At 39.2% G+C, this 19,707-nt stretch overlaps 1 protein-coding gene across 2 annotated transcripts in view; it reads left to right on the top strand.

The window, feature by feature from the left end:
* The first annotated feature begins 1,303 nt into the window (after positions 1 to 1,303).
* SNW1 (SNW domain containing 1) overlaps positions 1,304 to 19,707 on the top strand; it is a 32,329-nt gene continuing 13,925 nt past the window's right edge. For both annotated transcript variants that reach the window (XM_049899478.1, XM_049899477.1), the window contains exons 1-6: positions 1,304 to 1,377; positions 6,620 to 6,773; positions 10,771 to 10,932; positions 18,320 to 18,415; positions 18,508 to 18,614; positions 19,437 to 19,541. In XM_049899478.1, coding sequence (XP_049755435.1) covers positions 1,364 to 1,377; positions 6,620 to 6,773; positions 10,771 to 10,932; positions 18,320 to 18,415; positions 18,508 to 18,614; positions 19,437 to 19,541 — 638 coding nt within the window. In that variant the 5' untranslated portion in view covers positions 1,304 to 1,363. The remainder of the gene's footprint in view (positions 1,378 to 6,619; positions 6,774 to 10,770; positions 10,933 to 18,319; positions 18,416 to 18,507; positions 18,615 to 19,436; positions 19,542 to 19,707) is intronic.

The following is a 19,707-nucleotide window of genomic DNA, read 5'->3' as shown; positions in this document are numbered from 1 at the left end:
CATCCACTTTCCCATCACTCAGCTTCAACAATGATCAAAATTCATGGCTAATCTTGTTTCATCTATGCTCCACACTCTTTCCTCCTCCCAATATTTTGAAGCAGATTTCGTTTATACTATTATTTCACTATGAATCCATAAACTATGTGTACCTAAAAAACATACCTACATATATACTACGTATATCAGGAGTTTTCAAAAGGTAATTTACTGAAGATCACAAAATGCCTTTCCCAGGAGAGGGTTTTGTGAAGGGGATAGCATTTAAAGGAAAAAGTTTTGAACGTCAATGTTTTCAGAACGTCCGAGAACTCTCCATTCGCTAATCTCTGACTATCCTATTGTTTCAAACCCTGTTACCTTTTATTTAACGTGGTTATCACCTGAAGGTTTTTGTATTTGGGACAGTAGGGGAGGACCCTGGTGGTGTAGTGGTTAAGTGCTATGGCTGCTAACTATAAAGGTTGGCAGTTTGAATCCACCAGGCGCTCCTTGGAAACTTTAAGGGGCAGTTCTACTCTGTCGTATAGCATCGCTATGAGTCTGAATAGACTGCATGGCAACGGGCTTTTCTTTTTCTTTTTAATCTAGGGGAACAGGAGTCCTGGCGGAGCGGTGGTTAAGCGCTGGGCTACTAACCAAAAAGTCAGAGGTTGGAAGCCACCAGCTGCTCCTCTGCAGAAAGATGTGGCTATCTGCTTCTGTATAGATTCCCAAACCACACCCATTGCCTTTCAGTCCATTCCGACTGACAGCGGCCCTATAGGACAGAGTAGAACTGCTCCATAGGGTTTCCAAAGCTCTAATCTTTACAGAAGCCAACTGCCACATCTTTCTCCCTCTGAGCGGCTGGCGGGTTCGAACTGCCGAACTTTCGGTTAGCAGCCAAGCGCCCATCTTCCAATTAGCAGCCGAGAGCTTAACCACTGCGCCACCAGGGCTCCTTCCCAGCCTAGGAAACCCCATGGGGCAGATCTGCTCTGTCCTATAGGTCGCTGCGAGTCAGAGTCAATTCCATGGCAACGTGTTACACGACGGTGATGGGACTGAGTGGGGGAAAAAGTGGCTAAAAAGGTAGCTTTCTCTAACTTTGTTACTTCGCTTAGCGAACGCCCTATGATATCATAGAGTACAGATAAGTCTTTACTCTTCCTAATGAGATCATCTAAGGAGGACCGCTTAGGCTGGTTAGAAGAGACCCGAAATAGAGACCCGAACTGTACTCCCTATCAAATAACTACTAAGCCCAGAAGGCCTTTCGGCAGGTGCGGCTGCGCACTGCGCGCTCCTTCCTTCCCCGCCCCTTCGCCAGGGAAGGTCCGCCCCGCGCTGCTGTCGCTCGGGCTGGAAGAAGCGGAAGAAGATGGCGCTCACCAGGTGGGTTGTTGATTCGAGCCCTCGATACGGAAGGGTCTGAGACGACCCATCTTTTTCATTTCTCTGTCCACGCTCTCCGGGCGGGGACCCGGCTTTGGGAAGAGAGCGACTTAGACCAAGGCCGTGGCTAGGCCCTCCCGCCAGCCGCCGCGGCGACTAGGCCTCGCCTGAGGGTGGGTTTTCCCGAGCGTCTGCTCGGGTTGGGGTCGCCCCCTCCCCGAGGCCGGAGCCGTGGAGTGGCCAATAGTTCTCCGGCCCAGATGCGAGGAGTCGCACGTGTGTTTCGCTTCAGCATCGCGGGGGACGTGGAGACCGCTACCTCAAGTCGGCGGCTTGGGTAGAAGAGAGGGGAGTGTGGGCAGTTGCTTGCTTGTCTCGGCGGAGCGAAGCCGGCGGGAAGCGACTACGCGGACTTCTGTCCGCTTGCTGCCGAGGGCTTTCTGTCCATTCCGTTTCCCGAAACAAGGTCTCCTAAGAAAGAGGCCTGGAAGTGGATAAAGATTTTGAACTAGCCTCAGCAGTGGCCGCTGTTTACTAATATGCGCCGCTGCGCCCGGCTTTAACTTTGGACCTTAGAATTTCTTCCCTAGATAGAACCGCTTCCGATTTTTTGCTGTTCGCGGTTGCCTTGGTAACCATATGTAAAGGGTCCCCGCCTTTGAGAAAAAGATGCTCTAAGTGGGAGATCCCAAGAAGTTACATAACCCTTACTAGTGCGCGACCATGCTGCCCCATTTAAGTAGAAAAACTTTGCCATGCGAATTCAACAGGAAAGTCGAGTGTCAAAGAGGATTGTAATTTTGGACCTTAGAATTTCTTAGAATTTTTGGTCCTTAGAAGTAATCCTTTTAGGATATCGACTTGAGCTCTCTTAACACACCTTATTCTCCTCAGATATTTTTCCTGGCAGATGACAATTATGAATCCGAAACATGTTTTATTCAGAAGATTCTTTTGGGAACTGCTATAGGGTCGCTATGAGTCGGAATCGACTTGAGCGCAGTGGGTTTGGTTTGGTTGGTTTTGTTTTTTTTTGTTGTTGTTTTTTAAATGGGGTGCCCTGACTCATCCTAGGAGTTGTGGTGTATGCAGAAGGAAATCTGACTGTCTGACTTCAGAGACAATGGGGAGCAATGCATACAAATATGAACGATTGAAGAGCAACACAAACCATAAGAGTGAAAAGAGTTAGATGGAATGAGCTTTATGGACTGGAGAGTTTTCTTTAGTAAATGTTACAGGCAGTTAAGTGCCTTCTAGGTGCAAGGCACTGTGATAGAGGCTAGTAGAGCTATGAGGGAAAGATTTGTTTGGGGAAAAGGTGGAATTGGAAATGGATGCACAGGAAAAATACCAGAGATGTCATGGGTATTGTGTGCTTGTTGACACAATGTAATGTTTAAATGGCTGGTCTTGGGGACTACATGGCTTTCTGATTTTGTTGAATTGTTGTTGCCTGCTATTGAGTCTATTCCAACTTATAGTGACCCCATGTGACATAGAACTGTCCAGTAGGATTTCCCAGGCTGTAGTCTTTATGGGAGCAGATCACCAGGTTTTTTCTCCTAGGGAGCCACTGGTGGGTTCAAACCGCCCACTTTTTGTTTAGCAGCCCAGTGCTTAACCACTGCGCCACTAGGGCTCCTTTTTGTTGAATTAGTCCTAGCTAACTTGATTTTTACAGATAGTCTCAAGTTTATAGGTGAGGTGTTAATTTATATTAACTCCAAGATCTACCAGGGAATGTTAACAGCAAGGTCTTGACATACTGATGTGTCAGTCTTGATGTCACCAGTGATATGTTACTAATACTAAAGGTTTAAAGTCTAACTGATTTAATTTTCTATATTTGAGTGTATTCGAAGTTATGGGTATATTAACATTACTTGCATTTAATATACTTTCTTTAGTAAAGGGAAAAGGGTAAACTTGGATTTCTCAATAGTGGCACTATTGGCATTTGGGTCTGAATAATTCATTGTTGTTTGGGACCCCTGTGCATGGTGGGATGTCTAGCAGCATCCTTGGCCCCTATGTACCAGATATCAGTGGCACCCCCTCTCACTAAATCTTGACAATCAAAAATGTCTCTAGACATTGCCAGATACCCCAGGGGGGCAAAATTGCCACTAGTTGAGATCTGGTAGACTTACTGCTGTACATATAATTAGCAGTCTATTTTATCTATGCTATCTGAAGGTTCTTTAGAGCCGTGGTGGTGCAGTGGTTAAGCATTTGACTGCTAAAAGGTCAGCAGTTAAATCCACAAGCGGCTCTTTGGAAACCAGATGGAGGAGTTCTGCTCTGTCCCGTGGGGTTACTGTGAGTCGGAATTGACTCCTAGGCAGTGGGTTTGGGTTTTTTGTTTTGTTTTGTTTTTTCATCTGAAGACCAGCCTCTCATCTCCCCATGGGAGTGTTCGACTTTATGCAAAGGCCTTCCTTTTCAGGGAAGAACAAAGTGAAGACCCTCTGGAAGGCTAGAGTATATTCTGACCATAATTCAGGCTCTGTTACCTGTTTACTGGATTGCCAAAGCCCTTTGCTTCTCTGGCAGGCTGCCTGCCTTTTGATCATTTCTGTGAATGCTTCTTCCAAGAGAAGGTAAAGAAAAGTGAAAAGAAATGAAACAGAAGTACATAATTTTGGTGTCTTTGTAGCTCTTTATCATTGTATATTACTTACATATGGTTTACTGAAAATGACTTTGGAAGAAGCCTAAGACTTTTGACTCCATTTGTTTATTTATTCATTCATATACTTAGTAAATATTTCTTGAAGTTCTACCATGTGCTAGGCACCATTCTAATGTTGGTTTTATAGTATTGAATCAAGTAAACTCATTCTTACAGGCCTTACATTCTAGTAAGGGACTCAGACTGTATATGAGTAAACAAATCAATAGTGCAATTTAAGTAAAATAAAGACAGATAAAGGGATCTAGAGTGACTCAAGGTGGGACTGGCTGTTTTAGACAGGATAGTCAGAAGACAGCTCTTAGGAGGTATAACTGAGCAGAGACATGAATGCTAAGAAGCAAGCCACAGAAAGATCTGGAGAAGAGTGTTCTATAAAAGCATTATAGGAAAAATTGTTGTTAATAAATAAAGTAATTTGTGTCACAGGCAATAGCATATGTAAAGATCCTGAGGTGGCTTGTTTAAGGAAAGGCAAGAAGGATGGGGAGTTTGAGGGTTAGAATAAACTTATTTCTCCTCAAACATTTAAGGAGCCCCTGCTGTAAGCCAGACAATGCATGAGGACTTAGGGATGAAAGAATTCCTGCCCTCAGGTTGTTCACAGTCTAGGGAGAGATGGATAGGTAAGTGAATAATCCATTGCCTCAAGTCTGTTCCAACTCAGAGCAACTCTGTAGGACAGAGTAGAACTGCTCCATACGGTTTCCAGATCATACAGTTTCCAGAGAGCGCCTGGTGGATTCGAACTGCCAACCTTTTGGTTAGCAGCCATAGCTTTTAACCACTATGCCACCAGGGTTTCCAGATAAGTGAATAGGCAACTGCAGTACAGCAGATAAACATTACAATAGTGTGTGAGTAGGGTCTTATGGGAGCATACATGGAGGCAACTTACATAAACTAGGGGAATTGTGGTGCTCCGAATAATCAAACATTTATGGGACACGTATTGAACAGTGTTCAGACACTGCCAACTAGTTTATGTCTTTCCTTGTTTAATACTTTTAACAACCCTATGAGGTAGGTGGAAACCCTGGTGGCGTAGTGGTTAAGTGCTACAGCTGCTAACCAAAGGGTCGGCAGTTCAAATCTGCCAGGCGCTCCTTGGAAGCTCTATGGGGCAGTTCTGCTCTGTCCTATAGGGTCGCCATGAGTCGAAATCGACTCGATGGCACTGAGTTTGGTTTGGGTTTGGGTATGAGGTAGGTACTGTCATGATCCATCTTTACAGATGAGAAACTGAGGTTCAGAAAGTAAGTAACTTACCCAGGTTAATAAATGGCATAGAATTTGAACTCTGAGCTCCTAGCCACTGCATTTCCAGAACCCCCCAGATTAGATTAGAATCCCTCTGATGTATGCTTTCCTAGCACCCTGTACTTTTCCCTTATCACTTAATAGAATTCATAACTGTGGATTTCTGTGATGTGATTGTTCTTCTGAGAGAATATAAGCTGTCTTTTACAATGTTGTACTTTCATCACATACTTAGCATGGTGCCCTGTGCCTAAGTGATCCATAAATATTTTTGAATAAATGAATAGACTCTACTGCTTATTCAGACATGTTTACTACCCAAGAATCATAAGGGAACCTTAATTATTTTTTACATTAAACATATTCATCTACTGAAATCCTCTTGTGGTACTTTGGAGTGTTGCTATAATAACATTTATAATACTTAAAAGTTGCCAAGAACTGTTTAGTAGAAATGCTACCTTGATTAAAGAATAATAACTTATATCTTTAGGACTTCTACTTTGGTTCTTTGACCTCTTAAGTTTTAAATTGGATTCTAAACTAAATATCCTTGGGAAAAAGCACTTAAATACACAACTTGTGTTATATTTGCTCCTAATCCTTGTTCTTTTGTATTGACCCTAAAGTAGTTAAAACCCTAAAATAGTTAAAACTAGAAGCCTAAGAGTAAAATAGATAAAAGTAAGGAATATAAGAATAAATAAGGATACTAAGAAAACCATATACTGGACAGTGACCCCTGGATAATTGAGAATGTTGACTTGCTTGTTAAAAGAAATGTGGAAGCATAAGAGCTCAATAGTTTGTCTATTATGTGAAATAAATGTTAATTCTTGATTCTAGACATTATATGCCTACCCCCCAGTCAGATTTTTTTACTCCTTTCTTTCCAGGTAAATAAAATAACTGGTATAGAATACTGCCATAAATCAGTAAAATGCTTGCTGATTTGTTCAAAGGATAAAGTATTATAGGAAAAATTGTCTCTGGTGACCAAATTGTTGGGTGCCATGAAGTCAATTTTGACTCATAGTGACCCCGTGTGACAGAGTAGAACTCCCCTATAGGGTTTTCTTGGCTATAATCTTTACAAAAGAGATCACCTGGTCTTTCTCCTTAGGAGCTACCTGGTGATTTGAACCACAAAGCCACCCTTTGGGTTAGCAGCTATGCACTTAACCATTTCACCACTAGGACTCCTTTGATGACCAAGTTGTAGTAACCAAATTAAATGTATGTGTGTGTGTGTGTTTAAATTCTAACCTTTATTATCTTCCCTTATAGCTTTTTACCTGCACCAACTCAGCTATCTCAGGACCAGCTTGAGGCTGAAGAAAAGGCAAGATCCCAGAGATCACGGCAAACCTCACTCGTCTCCTCCAGAAGAGAACCTCCCCCATACGGGTACCGGAAAGGCTGGATACCGCGATTATTAGAAGTAAGTATGGATCTTCAGTTTGGATTTATTAAGTTGTGCTGAAATTTCTTATAGAACCCTTGTAAAATAAATTCAGACCCTAGAATCTCTGCTTATGACTGTCAACATGATACAGTTTCTGGTTGTGAGTTCTTAAGACATGGTCTCCCCTCAGCAGATTTCTCTTTTTTCTCTTCTTATCACTGCTTTGTGATCACTAGAGAATTGTGACAGTTTATGCCTTTTCTTATGCCAAACTCTTCACCCTGTACAAAAGAAACGAACAAGTCCCTTACGAGTGCAGGGATTATAGCATGTGGGAAAAATTGGAAAAGTAAGAGGGAAAAATAGAAGAGTAAAGACAGTGAATTTCATGTGTCCCCTCTCCCCACACACACACACAGACATCCACACACACACACACACACACAGAGTCACATAATCCTGAATTGACAACCTTCCCCCAGGGCAACTCTAGCATCGTTTCCTTTTCCGATTGATTTCTTCTTAGGTGTAGTGGAAAGAGTGCTAATAAGGACTTAAAAATAAATAAATGGTTTTGCATCACAACTGTGCTACTTACTGTTTGTGCGACCCTTACCTCTCTTAGCCTGTTTTCTTCTATTTGAAAGTATTAATACATGCCTGGTCAGATCTACAGATCAGATAAAATTTTAGGAGGTGAAAAGAGATAACTGAGTGGTTGATTTAGTGGGGTGAGAAAAGGAAGACTCTGGAATGATCCTTGTATCTCTAGCTTGTTCCCAAAAGACAGTCTTCCTTGGCAGCGCCTGTCCTTCTAACTGCTCAAGATCCTGTACTGGAATCAGTTCAATACATATTCCTTTTCCTAATTCCAGAGCAACTTTCCCAAGCTTGATAACCTTTCTTATCTAAGGAGAAAAGCAAACTTTTGAGACTTAAATATTTTGTATGTCCAAGACCACCTCCTCTTTCATCAAGCCTTTTGTCTTTCCCTTTCCCAATATTCATTCTGACTCCTGCAAATTTTCTTCCCCCACATCCCAAGAAATATACATTCCAACCCAACGGCACTGGGTTTTTTTTTTATTAGAAATTTTAAGTGCCTGTACTACTCATTTATGCACACGCGCGCACACACACACACACACTCGTTGCCATCAAGTCGATTCCAGCACTTAACGACCCGAAAGAACAGAGTAGAACTGTCCCATAGGGTTTCCAAGGGGCTTCTGGTGGATTCGAATTGCTGACCTTTTGGTTAGCAACAGTAGCTCTTAACCACTGTGCCTCCAGGGTTTCCACTTTTTTTTTTTTTTTTTAATTTTTGCACAGTTATTTTCATTTTATCAGTTTGTTATATTCTGTCTTTATAAGGTAATTATTGGTATTTGACAAATGTGAAAGGCTCATGCCCTTAGCTTTTTATCGTATGCGTCCAAGTGTTGAATATGATGAACTATTTGTGGGATTGAAACTTGTTGCTTAGAATTCCACAAGAAGACATTTGTATTCTCAGACTCCCCGTGTTTGTCGTTTCCCTACCTCCTAGAATGTGACTAGCCAACTACATCATATCGAGTCTTAACATATTCTCTGGTTATATTTATTTTTTCTCAGTTCTCCTGGTCCTTATTTACTCTAGTGTTTGAAGGCCAGTCTTATTACAGTTATTAAGGGATTTTTTGTTGTTGTTTTGTTCCCACTGATGGTATAATTTGTGAGATGCAGAGGAAAATGAAAGATCACCAGAGAGGCTATAATGCCCTCTTAACTGAAGCAGAAAGGCAGTGATCGGCATCACCTAATAGAAGATTTGAGCGTCTCTTTGCAGGAATCACAGATAGTCTTAATTTGGCCTATCAATAGATTGCAGAGTGGGGGTGGCCGGCATCGTTTTACATACAGTGGAAATCTCGTCCTTGCTTCCATTTCAGCATTATGACACTCCAGTTACTGTTACCTGTACCCGTACCTGTTGCCATCGAGTCGGTTCTGACTCATTAACGACCCTATAGGACATAATAGAACCGCCCCACACAGTTTCTAAGGAGCGCCTAGTGGATTCAAACTGCCGGCCTTTTGGTTAGCAGCCGCAGCACTTAACCACTACATCACCAGGGTTTCCCAGTTACAATTAGCTTTTTAAAATCTTACTTGACTACTAAAGGTTTCATGTATCTTGGTGGAATAGAATAGTTTATGTGAAAATCAAACCAAAATGGCAGTTAATCTAAATGCTTCTTGGGGGAGTGAATGTTCTCTTTTGAAGAAGGCATTTTTGTTCTAGTTTTCAAAATAAAAGCTGTGATTTTCTGTCAAGCTTAATGACTGCACGATGCCACATCTATGTTCTGAAGTGCTTGTAGTCGGAAAGCTCTAGCAAATCTGAGCATGTAAGATTGTCAGCCTGGGTAGCACCTTTCATGGCAATGATTTAACTCTTTTTACCTGATTTACAAGAAAATGTCTCGCTCAACTTCATTCTTTTTCAAATTTCTCTTTAGCATGTAAGCATGTTATACCATGTATCCTGGATCTAATGAAATAATTGCTTTAAGGAGGAAGTCTTATGAAAGCATATATTTTCATATATTTTTTTCATCAAATTCCCTCTAAATGAATAATGTTTTTCTTATTAGTAGCGCTTATTTGGCTTTTTCGAGCTAAGAGAAAGGTAGCACAGTCTAGGGGGAAGAAAGCAGCATTTTTTGGAGTCAAAAGACTTGGGCTCAAGTCCTACATGTGCTAGCTGCAAGACCTTGGGAAAATCACTTAACCTTTCTAAAGCAGAATTTTTTCCATATGAAGAAATGAGGCTCTTGAAAAATTGTAAGGATTAAATGAGATAATATTATAAATTATAAGGTACTGGCACATGGTTAAGCACTCGGCAGCTAACCAAAAGGTCAGCAGTTCAAACCCACCAGTAGCTCCACGGGAGAAAAGACTTGATGATCTGCTCCTGTAAAGATTACAGCCTGGGAAATCCTATGGGGCAGTTCTACAATCCCCTGTAGAGTCACTGTGAGTTAGAATCGACTCCGCACAACACAACCACAAGCAAAAATTGCTAAATTTAACACAGCAATTTAAAAAATATACTTGATATTCACATGTTTGTTATTCTACTTTTTTGTAGTATTAAACTTCATTGACAGACCTTATATAGCTTGCTCTACTTTAAGAATCTTAGTACTCTTCTAAATAATTCTTTATAACCACTAATTGTAACAGAAATGTGAATAAATTCATTCCTGGGTCCCTTCCTTCCTGCTCTCAATTTGTTTGCTTTTCATTTGTCAGTGAATACAAGATTTTATGTTAATAAAATCTGATTCCAAGAAAAAATTATTTACATGTCTACCCTAACTGTACCTGGACCTGTCCTTGCTAAAAAAAAATACATATATATACATATATATATGTATGTATGGTAAAACTAAAATCTTCGCCCTATTTTAAAAATTTCATTTAATTTTCTTCCAGCAATGTATATAAAATTCATATTCTTAACCACAGCCTCGAAGCCCCTTCACGATCTGGTGTCTGTCTACCTATGTTACTTTATTGCGTCTGTGTCAGCGCCTCTGTCCTCAGTAAGCTCCAATTCCACTGGACTTTTTCCCTGGAACATGTCAAGCTCATTTTTGTCGCAAGATCTTGACACTGCTGTTTGGTCTGCCTAGAAAATGCTTCTCCCGGATCTTCGAATGACTGACTGGCTTCTTATCATTCAGGCCTTAGCTCATGGGTTACCTCTTCACAAAGCCTCTCAACTACCCTATGGAAAGTAGCCCCTCTCCCCAGCCTTTCTTACCTTTGTAGCACTTAGCACAAACCAAAGATAGTGTTTATTTATTTCTTTACCCGCTATAATGTAAACTCCACAATATCAGAGACCTCTGTTTTGTTTATTGCTATATCTCTATCATTTAGCATAATGAGGGCTCAATAAATATTTGTTAAATGAATGAATATATCTTGAATCTCAAATTACTATTAAATATTCCTTTTCTTATTTTTTAATATGTAGGATTTTGGAGATGGGGGTGCTTTTCCAGAGATCCATGTGGCCCAGTATCCACTGGAGATGGGACGAAAGAAAAAAATGTCCAATGCCCTGGCCATTCAGGTGGATGCTGAAGGGAAAATTAAATATGATGCAATTGCTCGACAAGGACAGTCAAAGGACAAGGTAATCCTCTCACTAATTTTTCCCCCATTAAGAAATATTTTGTGACGAATTTAAAAATATTGTTTGGAAATGATGAATCTCTTGCTATTTGGATTGTGTTTAAAGTAGCAGTGAAGTATGTTTGGGTGAACTTCAGTATCCAGTGATGACTTTTTCCTTTATAATTCCCTAAATTCGTGATAGCTTGTATATACTTAAGGTATTATTTGTTTTACATTTTTAAAAAAAATTATAGTACTAACATTTTAAAATTGCTAGCAAATTTTTAAACATTTATAATCCCATCGCCCTAAAATATTAACTTTTAATTTTGTCATAACCAACTAAACAATCCATTGCTGCTGAGTCAATTCTGACTCATAGTGACCCTGGAGGACAGAGCAGAACTGCCCCAGAGGATTTCCAAGGCTGTAAATCTTTACGGAAGCAAGCTGACACATCTTTCTCCCACAGAGCAGCTGTTGGGTTCACACCACCAACCTTTCGGTTAGCAGTCAAGCACTTAACCACTCCGCCACCAGGTCTCCTTCATTTTGTTATTGTCTGTTTTTCTTTTCCATGGACTTACGTAGTAGTTACATGGATACTTAATTATTTTAATAGTTCACTTGAATGTAATAAATTATACAAACTTTTTTAGCCCTTGATTAAATATAAAACTGGCATTTACCACCCAGATTTAGGATGGCCCTGCTTACAAAGTAATCCAAACACCAAAAATAAAATTACTTAAAATAATCCCATCACAGAGCAGCTATACTCAGCTGAGGAACTAATTTTAAGATCTAGTTTTTTTGTTTTTTCTTATAAATAAATTCTCCAAATAGAAGTAAAAGATCTCTTTAGAATTTAAGCTGTTGGGGAAAATACTTGAGAGTCTTCAGTGTCTGCTCTTTATGCCTGTCTTCCTCTCCCTCTCTTATCTCCCTCCCCCAACACCCCCACCACCCTCATAGCTCCCCCTAGCTGCAGCCTAGTTTCCTTCACTTTACATTCAAGCTTCTTGCATGAATTGTTTTTTTCTGACGTTTCCACTTATTTGCCTACTTTTAACTTCTTTACCCACTGCAGTATGGCCTCACCTCTGCCAGGCTGCTGAGATAGTTCCCTGGCAAAGGTCTGAGACTTATTTTGTCACAACATATTCTCTCTTGACTAGTTTATTCCCGTGGGTTTAGTTGCCACCTATATGCTGATCAGATCTATGTCTCTAGTCAGTTTTTGCTCCTGGGATTTAGGTCCTTATAGCTTACTGTCTGTAATGGCAGGTATATCTGGATTTGCCCAAAGTACTACTTAATCAAATGAGTCATTTTCCACGTAGTTTACCTTTTGTAAAAAATAGCTTTCTAATTGCCAGTGCCAAAAACATAGGCATCATTCTTTGTTTCCCTCATTTTATTGATACATGTTTTTAAATTACACAAGTAATACGTTCTTAAGGCAAAAGATAAAAAGCACTATATGAGGATATAGTCTTGCCTGCTTCTCCCACTCTCACTACTGTTACTACAGTGTTGTGTGTCCTTCTCCTTTTCTGTGGCTATTTATGTATATGAATTCCCACTTCACATAAACACATAAACATACACATCTTTTTTTTACCAAAATGATTTTAATATTCCTAATTTTCTTTGATCTCCTTTTTTTAAACTTAACAGTGTGTTGAGAAGATTTTTGTTAGCACATATAAGTCTATTTATTTTTAAAAATCTATACAGAATTCCATGATGCTGTGGTGCCCTAATTTTTTAAAGCCTTGTTTTCCAGTTTTTTAGTATTGCAAACAATACTTTATTCAAGATACATGTACAGACATCTTTTTGCATGTGAATATTTGTATAAAATACATTCTTAGATGTGAACTTATTGGGTCAAAGGATATTCACATGTCAAATGTGACACATAATGCCAGTATATTCTCTAAAAATCCTTTGGCAGCCATTGTTCCAGTTCTTTTATTTCTTTCAGACCATCCCTTCAGTCACTATGAACCTATCTTCTCTCCTTAACAAGTATATTCCCTTCTCTGCTACTTAGTTCAGGCTCTTAACATTTCTTGCTTGATTTACTGGAACAGACTCTGAACCCACCTTGCCATCTTCTTGCCTATGTGAAAAAACAGACTCAGCTATGTCTGTGTGTGTGTCTCTCTCTCCCCATCTCTGTCTTTCTCTTCTTCTCCCACACTACACACATGGGCATGCCTCTTAAAACCTTTACATGGCTTCCAGTGGTCTTTAGGATAAGGGCCAAGCTCCTCTGGCATGCTCAACGCCCTGCGTACCTTTCTAGCCTCAACTCTCATGGCCAAATACTGAAATCTAAAAATAAACAGTCCAGTTTTATACCATTCTATTTATTTACAGCAGAAAATAATTTCAAGTGGCTGATAGAGAAGAAAAAACTTTCAGGGGATTCCCTGGAAACGCCTGCCATGAGGAACAACTTGCAGTTCCTCTAACGTGGTATATTCTCCCATACCTCGGGAACTTTGCATGGATTTCCTTGTCTGCCTGGAAAGTCCTATTCTTTGACTAAATTCTATTGCTCAAACCTCATCTCATTCTTCCCTATTCCAGGACACTCTTCCCTGATCATCCTTGGCTAGATTTGTGTGTCCCTCCTCTCTACGCCCCATGTTTACTCTTAACAGAGCCGTCACATCTTTCAGTGTAATTATCTGTTCACTCATTATCTATGTCATTTGACTATAAACTCTTTGAGGACAGGGATTATGTCCTCATCTTTTTCTCTCAGTACCTACTCTGAGACGAAAACCTAGTGCCTGACAGCTTGACACACAGGCCTTCATCAGTGTTTTGGGGGTGAATGATAGCTGTTTCCATTGTATAACAGAAAATTATTTCTCTTAAAGTCAGTAAGGAAGGATAGTCAACTCCTGCAAAAGGAAAAGTAGGCCCCTGTACATGTAGGGCACGTACTGGCAAGTTCTCTATGCGATGGAGACCTTCACTTGGCTCTAGCAGCCTTTGTTTTGGTACATCTCTCCTTTGGGGTAGTCACTATTTATTATTGGCATCTGCTGCCTCTTCTATTTGTTAGGAAAAAGCAACATTTTAGGTCAATAAGTTGGTCTTGGCAGGTTGTATTATTTTGAATGAAATACAGCTTTAGCCCATTTTGCATTGTATTTCAGGACTAGAAACCAAGAACTTAATCTAATTTCTGAGACATGTTGCAAAGTTTTTTCTTATTCCAGCAATCATCTATATTGGTCATTATTGTATACTGAAAATAGAGTAGAGTTGTTAAAAGTGGGCTGTTTATTTTTGAATTTCTGTATTCTGGTTAAGTAAGGTCTTCAAGCATCATTCTTTTGTATAGTGAAAGCTTTACATGTTTGTCTATGATTCAGCGACAAGAACTGAACATAACTGGTTGTTTTATAGAGGTACCAGTCTCAAGTTCATACAGCTTTTTTATTTTTTAAAGTACATGGACTAATGAATGAAGTTTTAGTATGTATTTAGTAATTCAACATTAACTGAGTACCCACTATGTGCCATTGGCATTTGAGGTGGGGGCACTTTTTGATTGGGACTTTCTTGAGCATTGTACAATGTTTAGCATACCTGGTACTACCTATTAAATGCCAGTAGTGCCTCCCCCTGCCCTGCCCATTGTCTTAGCCAGAAGCATTCTTACAACATTTACAAAGACTCAAGGCGGTGGAGGGAGAGGGGCGGAGTGACTGGACATGGCAGTGATACCTTGTTTGAAAGCCACTGGTTTTCCTGTTGTTAGAAAAAAATAGGAATTGACTAGTGAAAGTACAAAATGGGATTGATAAAATTCATTGTCACTCTGAGACTGCTATGCAGTCGTCTACATAGGATGAAGGTAGTTTACTGCGTTATTGAATTTGTACTAAGGTGCAAAGATTTCTGATTTATTTCGGAGGGGTCTGGTATTCTTCAGAAACTAGGGAGTTCTCACTGAAATACTAATAGTGAAAGAACAAGAGAGGTGAAGAGTAAGACCAGATTCCAAGAGATAATATTCTAGGGTACGTCTAAGGCCACCAATCACTGTACATGTAAAAAATAAATACTATGTGTAAGAGTTATTGATAATACAAAATTGGAAAAAAGAAGGTTTCTCGAAGTAAGTATTGATTAGAACTAAATGCCCCCCCCCCTTTTTTTTAATTGTGACTTGAGTGATAAATCTTGAAATAAAAGGCCTTGGTGTATGCATTTTTCTTCTGAAATAGTTACACGAGAAATGTCGCATACATGATATTATCTAAAAGATGTCACCCGCCCTTTACTGTTCCACCCCCCCCAAAAAAAAAACAACTTTAAACTGGCCCCAAGATAAATTGTATGTTATTACCTTGTTTGTACGATCTTAGAAACTAGCTACGTCTAAAGGTAGCGTTTTCTTTCTACCTGTGAAGTGGTAAATATATTGGCAGGCTTATTGTTTTCATCCATCAATTCTTCGCCAGTTTTTAGTAACGAGGAAAATACCTGTTTCGCAGATGAGTTAATTGGTTTTTCTTGTTCACAAAGCTCATTTTTGCTCCTTATACATTCAAGTACATAATGTATTTTTCAGATAACTCTCCCCAAACCCTTTGCCTCCTGGCATATACTGAGTTTTTTCAGCACATTTGATTCTTAGGCAGTAAAAATTTGGGGTTTTATAGTTAATTACTGTGGAGGAATCTTGCTTTTCAGATGTCCTTCACTCAGCTTTGTGAGATGCTAGAATCTTATTGATGCTCATTTAAAGGGTTATTAACTTTGGAATACCCAAATAAGAAGCAGCAAATGACTCTTGTATGCTAAATTAGTATTGAGACTTTATGTTGCGCATGTATGACTACCAGGGAGCTATTTACTTAGAATCCCTTCCTGTAACGATTGCTGTGTAAAAGTGATTACCTTTTCTATAGAGTATTGTTATATAATTTCCAATTCGTGATGGTATGGGTTTTTCCATGCTGAAAGGAAAGAAGACTTGGGAAGTTAGTTACTAGCTGTGTGACCTTAACACACTGAGCCTCAGTCTTCTCCTCTCACTGGAGTGAGCTTTACAGTTGTTTTCAAAGTAAACAGTCTTAGAGGAGGAAGGAACTAATAGCTTATATATGAATAGTATGCTTTGGGCTAAATGATCTATACTTGTCATTCCTCAGAAAGACAAACTAGAGATTTCAGTCTATATAGTCATGGGATTGTCTTTTTTGGGGCGTGAGAAATCAACAACTTATATAGAAAGTTCTGCAGGGCCTAAAATATAAGCATCTTTAGCATGGAATAGAGCATCTCTAAAATTCATTCATTCATACAAAAAATATTGATTGAATGCCTCTTATGGACCAGGCATTGTTATAGGTACTGGAGATACTTTAATGAACAAGAGATTCTTTATCAGTAATACAGGTATAATCATTGTACGTACCTCAAAGGGATGATATTGTTGCTAGTTGCCCCCTAATTTTCTCCACTTATGGCTACCTTATGTATAACAAAATGAAATGTTGCCAGGCCCTGCACCATCTTCATGATTATTGGCCATATATTTGAATCCATTGTTGCAGATACTGTGTCAGTCCACCTCACTGAGGGTTCCCCTCATTTTCATTGGCCCACTACTTTACCAAACATGGTGTTCCTTTCTAACCAATTAGTCTTCCCTGGTGACGTTCCAAAGTAAGTAATTCTAAGTCTTGCCATCCTCTCTTCTAAGGAACATACTGGTTGTATTTCTCGTAAGAGTGATTTGTTTATTCTTTTTATCAAAAAAACTAAACCTGTTGTTGTTGAGTCAGTTCCGACTCATAGCGACCCTATAGGACAGAGTAGAAGTGCCCCCATGGGGTTTCTAAGGCTGTAATCTTGCAGAGTGGCTGGTGAGTTTGAATCGCTGGCCTTTTGGCTAGCAGTCGAGTGCTTTAACCACTGCACCACCAGGGCTCTTCTTGTCCTTTTTACAAGCATTAAATTCGTTAATATATATAAAGCAAAAGAACAGTGGCACACAATAAGTACTCATTAAACGGTAGTTCATATCATTCTTATAAATATTACCACACTGTGAACAGTGCTTTAAAGACAGTAAACAGGGTGCTATAATGCGGAGTAATTGGGTGGGGATGATTGCTACTTTAATGAGGGTAATCGGGGGAGGCCTCACCAATGTATGACTTTTGGTCTGACACTCAAAGATTGAAGAGTCACTTGAACTGGAACCAACACTCTATAAAGACCCAGAGTTGAGGAAAAGCATGTCATGTTTAAAAAACAGAAAATCCAGTGCGATGGAAGCATAAAGAGTGAGGAAGAGAGAGACATAAGAGAAGACTGAAGCAGGAGGCAAAGCCAGGTGATGTCAGGTTATATAGGCCGTAAAGTGGTTTTTGCTATATGGTGTAGAATGAGAAATTAGGAATGGTATTCATTTCCTTGAGTAAACTGTTTTAAGGAATGCTGTGTGATAGAGTGTTCTGTAGAACATTTTTTTAAACTCTCAAATGCCTAGGAATTTGGTTTTCTTTCATATTCATAAGTAGTCATTTCTTTGTATGCGTTTCAAAGAATTGGCCTAAAGCAACAAAGACTAGAAAGTTTATTATTTGTTAAATTTCCAGCACCTCCTTTTTTATTTAAAATCTGCCACGTAAGCTTTTATAAAGGTATTTAAGAACTATAGATGGCATGGAAGTGAGAAGTATTCCATTTGTCAAGGGCCTACTATGTCAGGGTCAGCTGATAACAACTGTGTTGGGCCTGGTAGAAATCCGATAGTATACCTAAATTTGGATAAAATAATTGGTGTCTAGAGAATTTATTTTGTTTTTTTCCACGGAAGAAATCGTTCTGGGTTTTTTGACTGTGGCATATGCTCATTTTCTTAGCCTATGAATAAAGTTGATGCCAGAAAAGAAAAACATTATAAGTAGGGCGACGTCAATGAAATTTTCAAGGCCCAGTGAATCTGGAAATTATTCAGTAACCTGACTTAAATTCTGATGAGCCTTGTAATCCAAGATAATGGTACTCTAGGCAATTTATATCATTATTAACTTCAAGTCCTAGTGATCCTGAAAAATAGGGATCACTGATACATAAGATTTTATTGACACAGTTTACCTATTTGGATACTGGCTGGATTAGAAGATCTCAAATAATTTAAATGTATGGGGTCAAAGGAAAATTATTAACTCATATAGCCAGGGCAGCAATTTGTGTTTATATTTTAAGCTTCCTTGGTTTTAAAATCTAAAAGACAAAATCTAAGTGTCCTAAATTTGTAAGGGTGCTGAGAGAATATATTAACTTCTGAAATGACTTAATGAGGTTGCTTCCTCTTATTCTCTGCTTTTCTTAAGCCTGCTTGTGTTTAAACATTTTAGGTCATTTATAGCAAGTACACTGACCTGGTTCCCAAGGAAGTTATGAATGCAGATGACCCAGACCTGCAAAGACCCGATGAAGAAGCCATTAAAGAGGTAACTGGGAATTGATATATCCAATTATTTTATATGACTTTTTACACCCTTATCAACTTCCAAGCTACTCAATGCGGTTTTTCTTATTTCAGATAACAGAAAAGACAAGGGTAGCCTTAGAAAAATCGGTGTCACAGAAGGTTGCCGCAGCCATGCCAGTTCGAGCAGCTGATAAACTGGCTCCTGCTCAGTACATCCGGTATGAATCATGCTTGGAAGTCTTAGTTTCATTCCAGGCTAACTGGGCTTGGGGAGAGGGTCCTGATAGTATTTCACTCTCCTACTTAATCACAGCTATGTTACTTCTTGAATAATGACTTAAAGTCTGTTAACTCTCTTTGCAAACATTTGAAAGCCGATGGATTTTTTTTTTAAGATACCCACTTTTAAGATGTTAGCTATTTTCAAAATATATTTTTTGTTTTTAGAAATTAATAATTACTTGTAGTATTTGATCCAAGTCATTATTATTTATAGTTTTCCATTTATATATAATAGGCACCTATATGGCACTCCTAAATTTTGAGGGATTTCAGTTTACTGAATCTTTGTTTAGAGGAATAGTTCACATATAGGGAAAATTCAGAGCTAGCAGTACTGCCCCCATTATTCTTTTCCTATTTTACAATATATGACTAGTCAGAAACTACTAACTTTAAGTTCCCTGCTGGAAATGTTTTGGGGCATTTTTTTCCTCAAAGCAGACTTAGAAAATAGGTACTATTTTTTAGACTTCTTCTATGTGAAACTGAGCATGGCCTTCCATGGTAGAAGATGGACGAGGATGGATTATTTGCAAACTAGTATAGCTTTAGTTTACAATTTGCTTGTAACTCATACTCTCAGTTAGTTCTCCTGATCTCTGGAGTTATCTACTCTACCTAAATATTTTTCTTTTTTTTCTTAATACTTTCTGAAAGGAGTTGAGAATGTGGTCTTTCTTAGGGTTGTAATAGAAGAGCAGTACCTACTGACAGTACCTACTGAACCAGTCACACCTTTAGTTTCATCTGTTCTTCAGGTACACACCATCTCAACAAGGAGTGGCTTTCAATTCTGGAGCTAAACAGAGGGTTATTCGGATGGTGGAAATGCAGAAAGATCCAATGGAACCTCCAAGGTTCAAGTAAGTAGGTGGCTTCATGAGAATCAACCACTGTTAATAAAAAAGGTATTAAAGGCAAAAGATATTAAAGGAGAAAGTGTCATTACAGATTTTGTTATTACAAAATTGGAAATAACCTAAATGCCCATCAACACGTAAATGGATAAACAAACTGGTACATCCATAC

The sequence above is a fragment of the Elephas maximus genome, chromosome 10 (genome assembly GCF_024166365.1).
Source record: "Elephas maximus indicus isolate mEleMax1 chromosome 10, mEleMax1 primary haplotype, whole genome shotgun sequence".
Classification (NCBI taxonomy): Eukaryota; Metazoa; Chordata; class Mammalia; order Proboscidea; family Elephantidae; genus Elephas; species Elephas maximus.
This window is presented reverse-complemented; position numbering and strand designations above follow the sequence as displayed.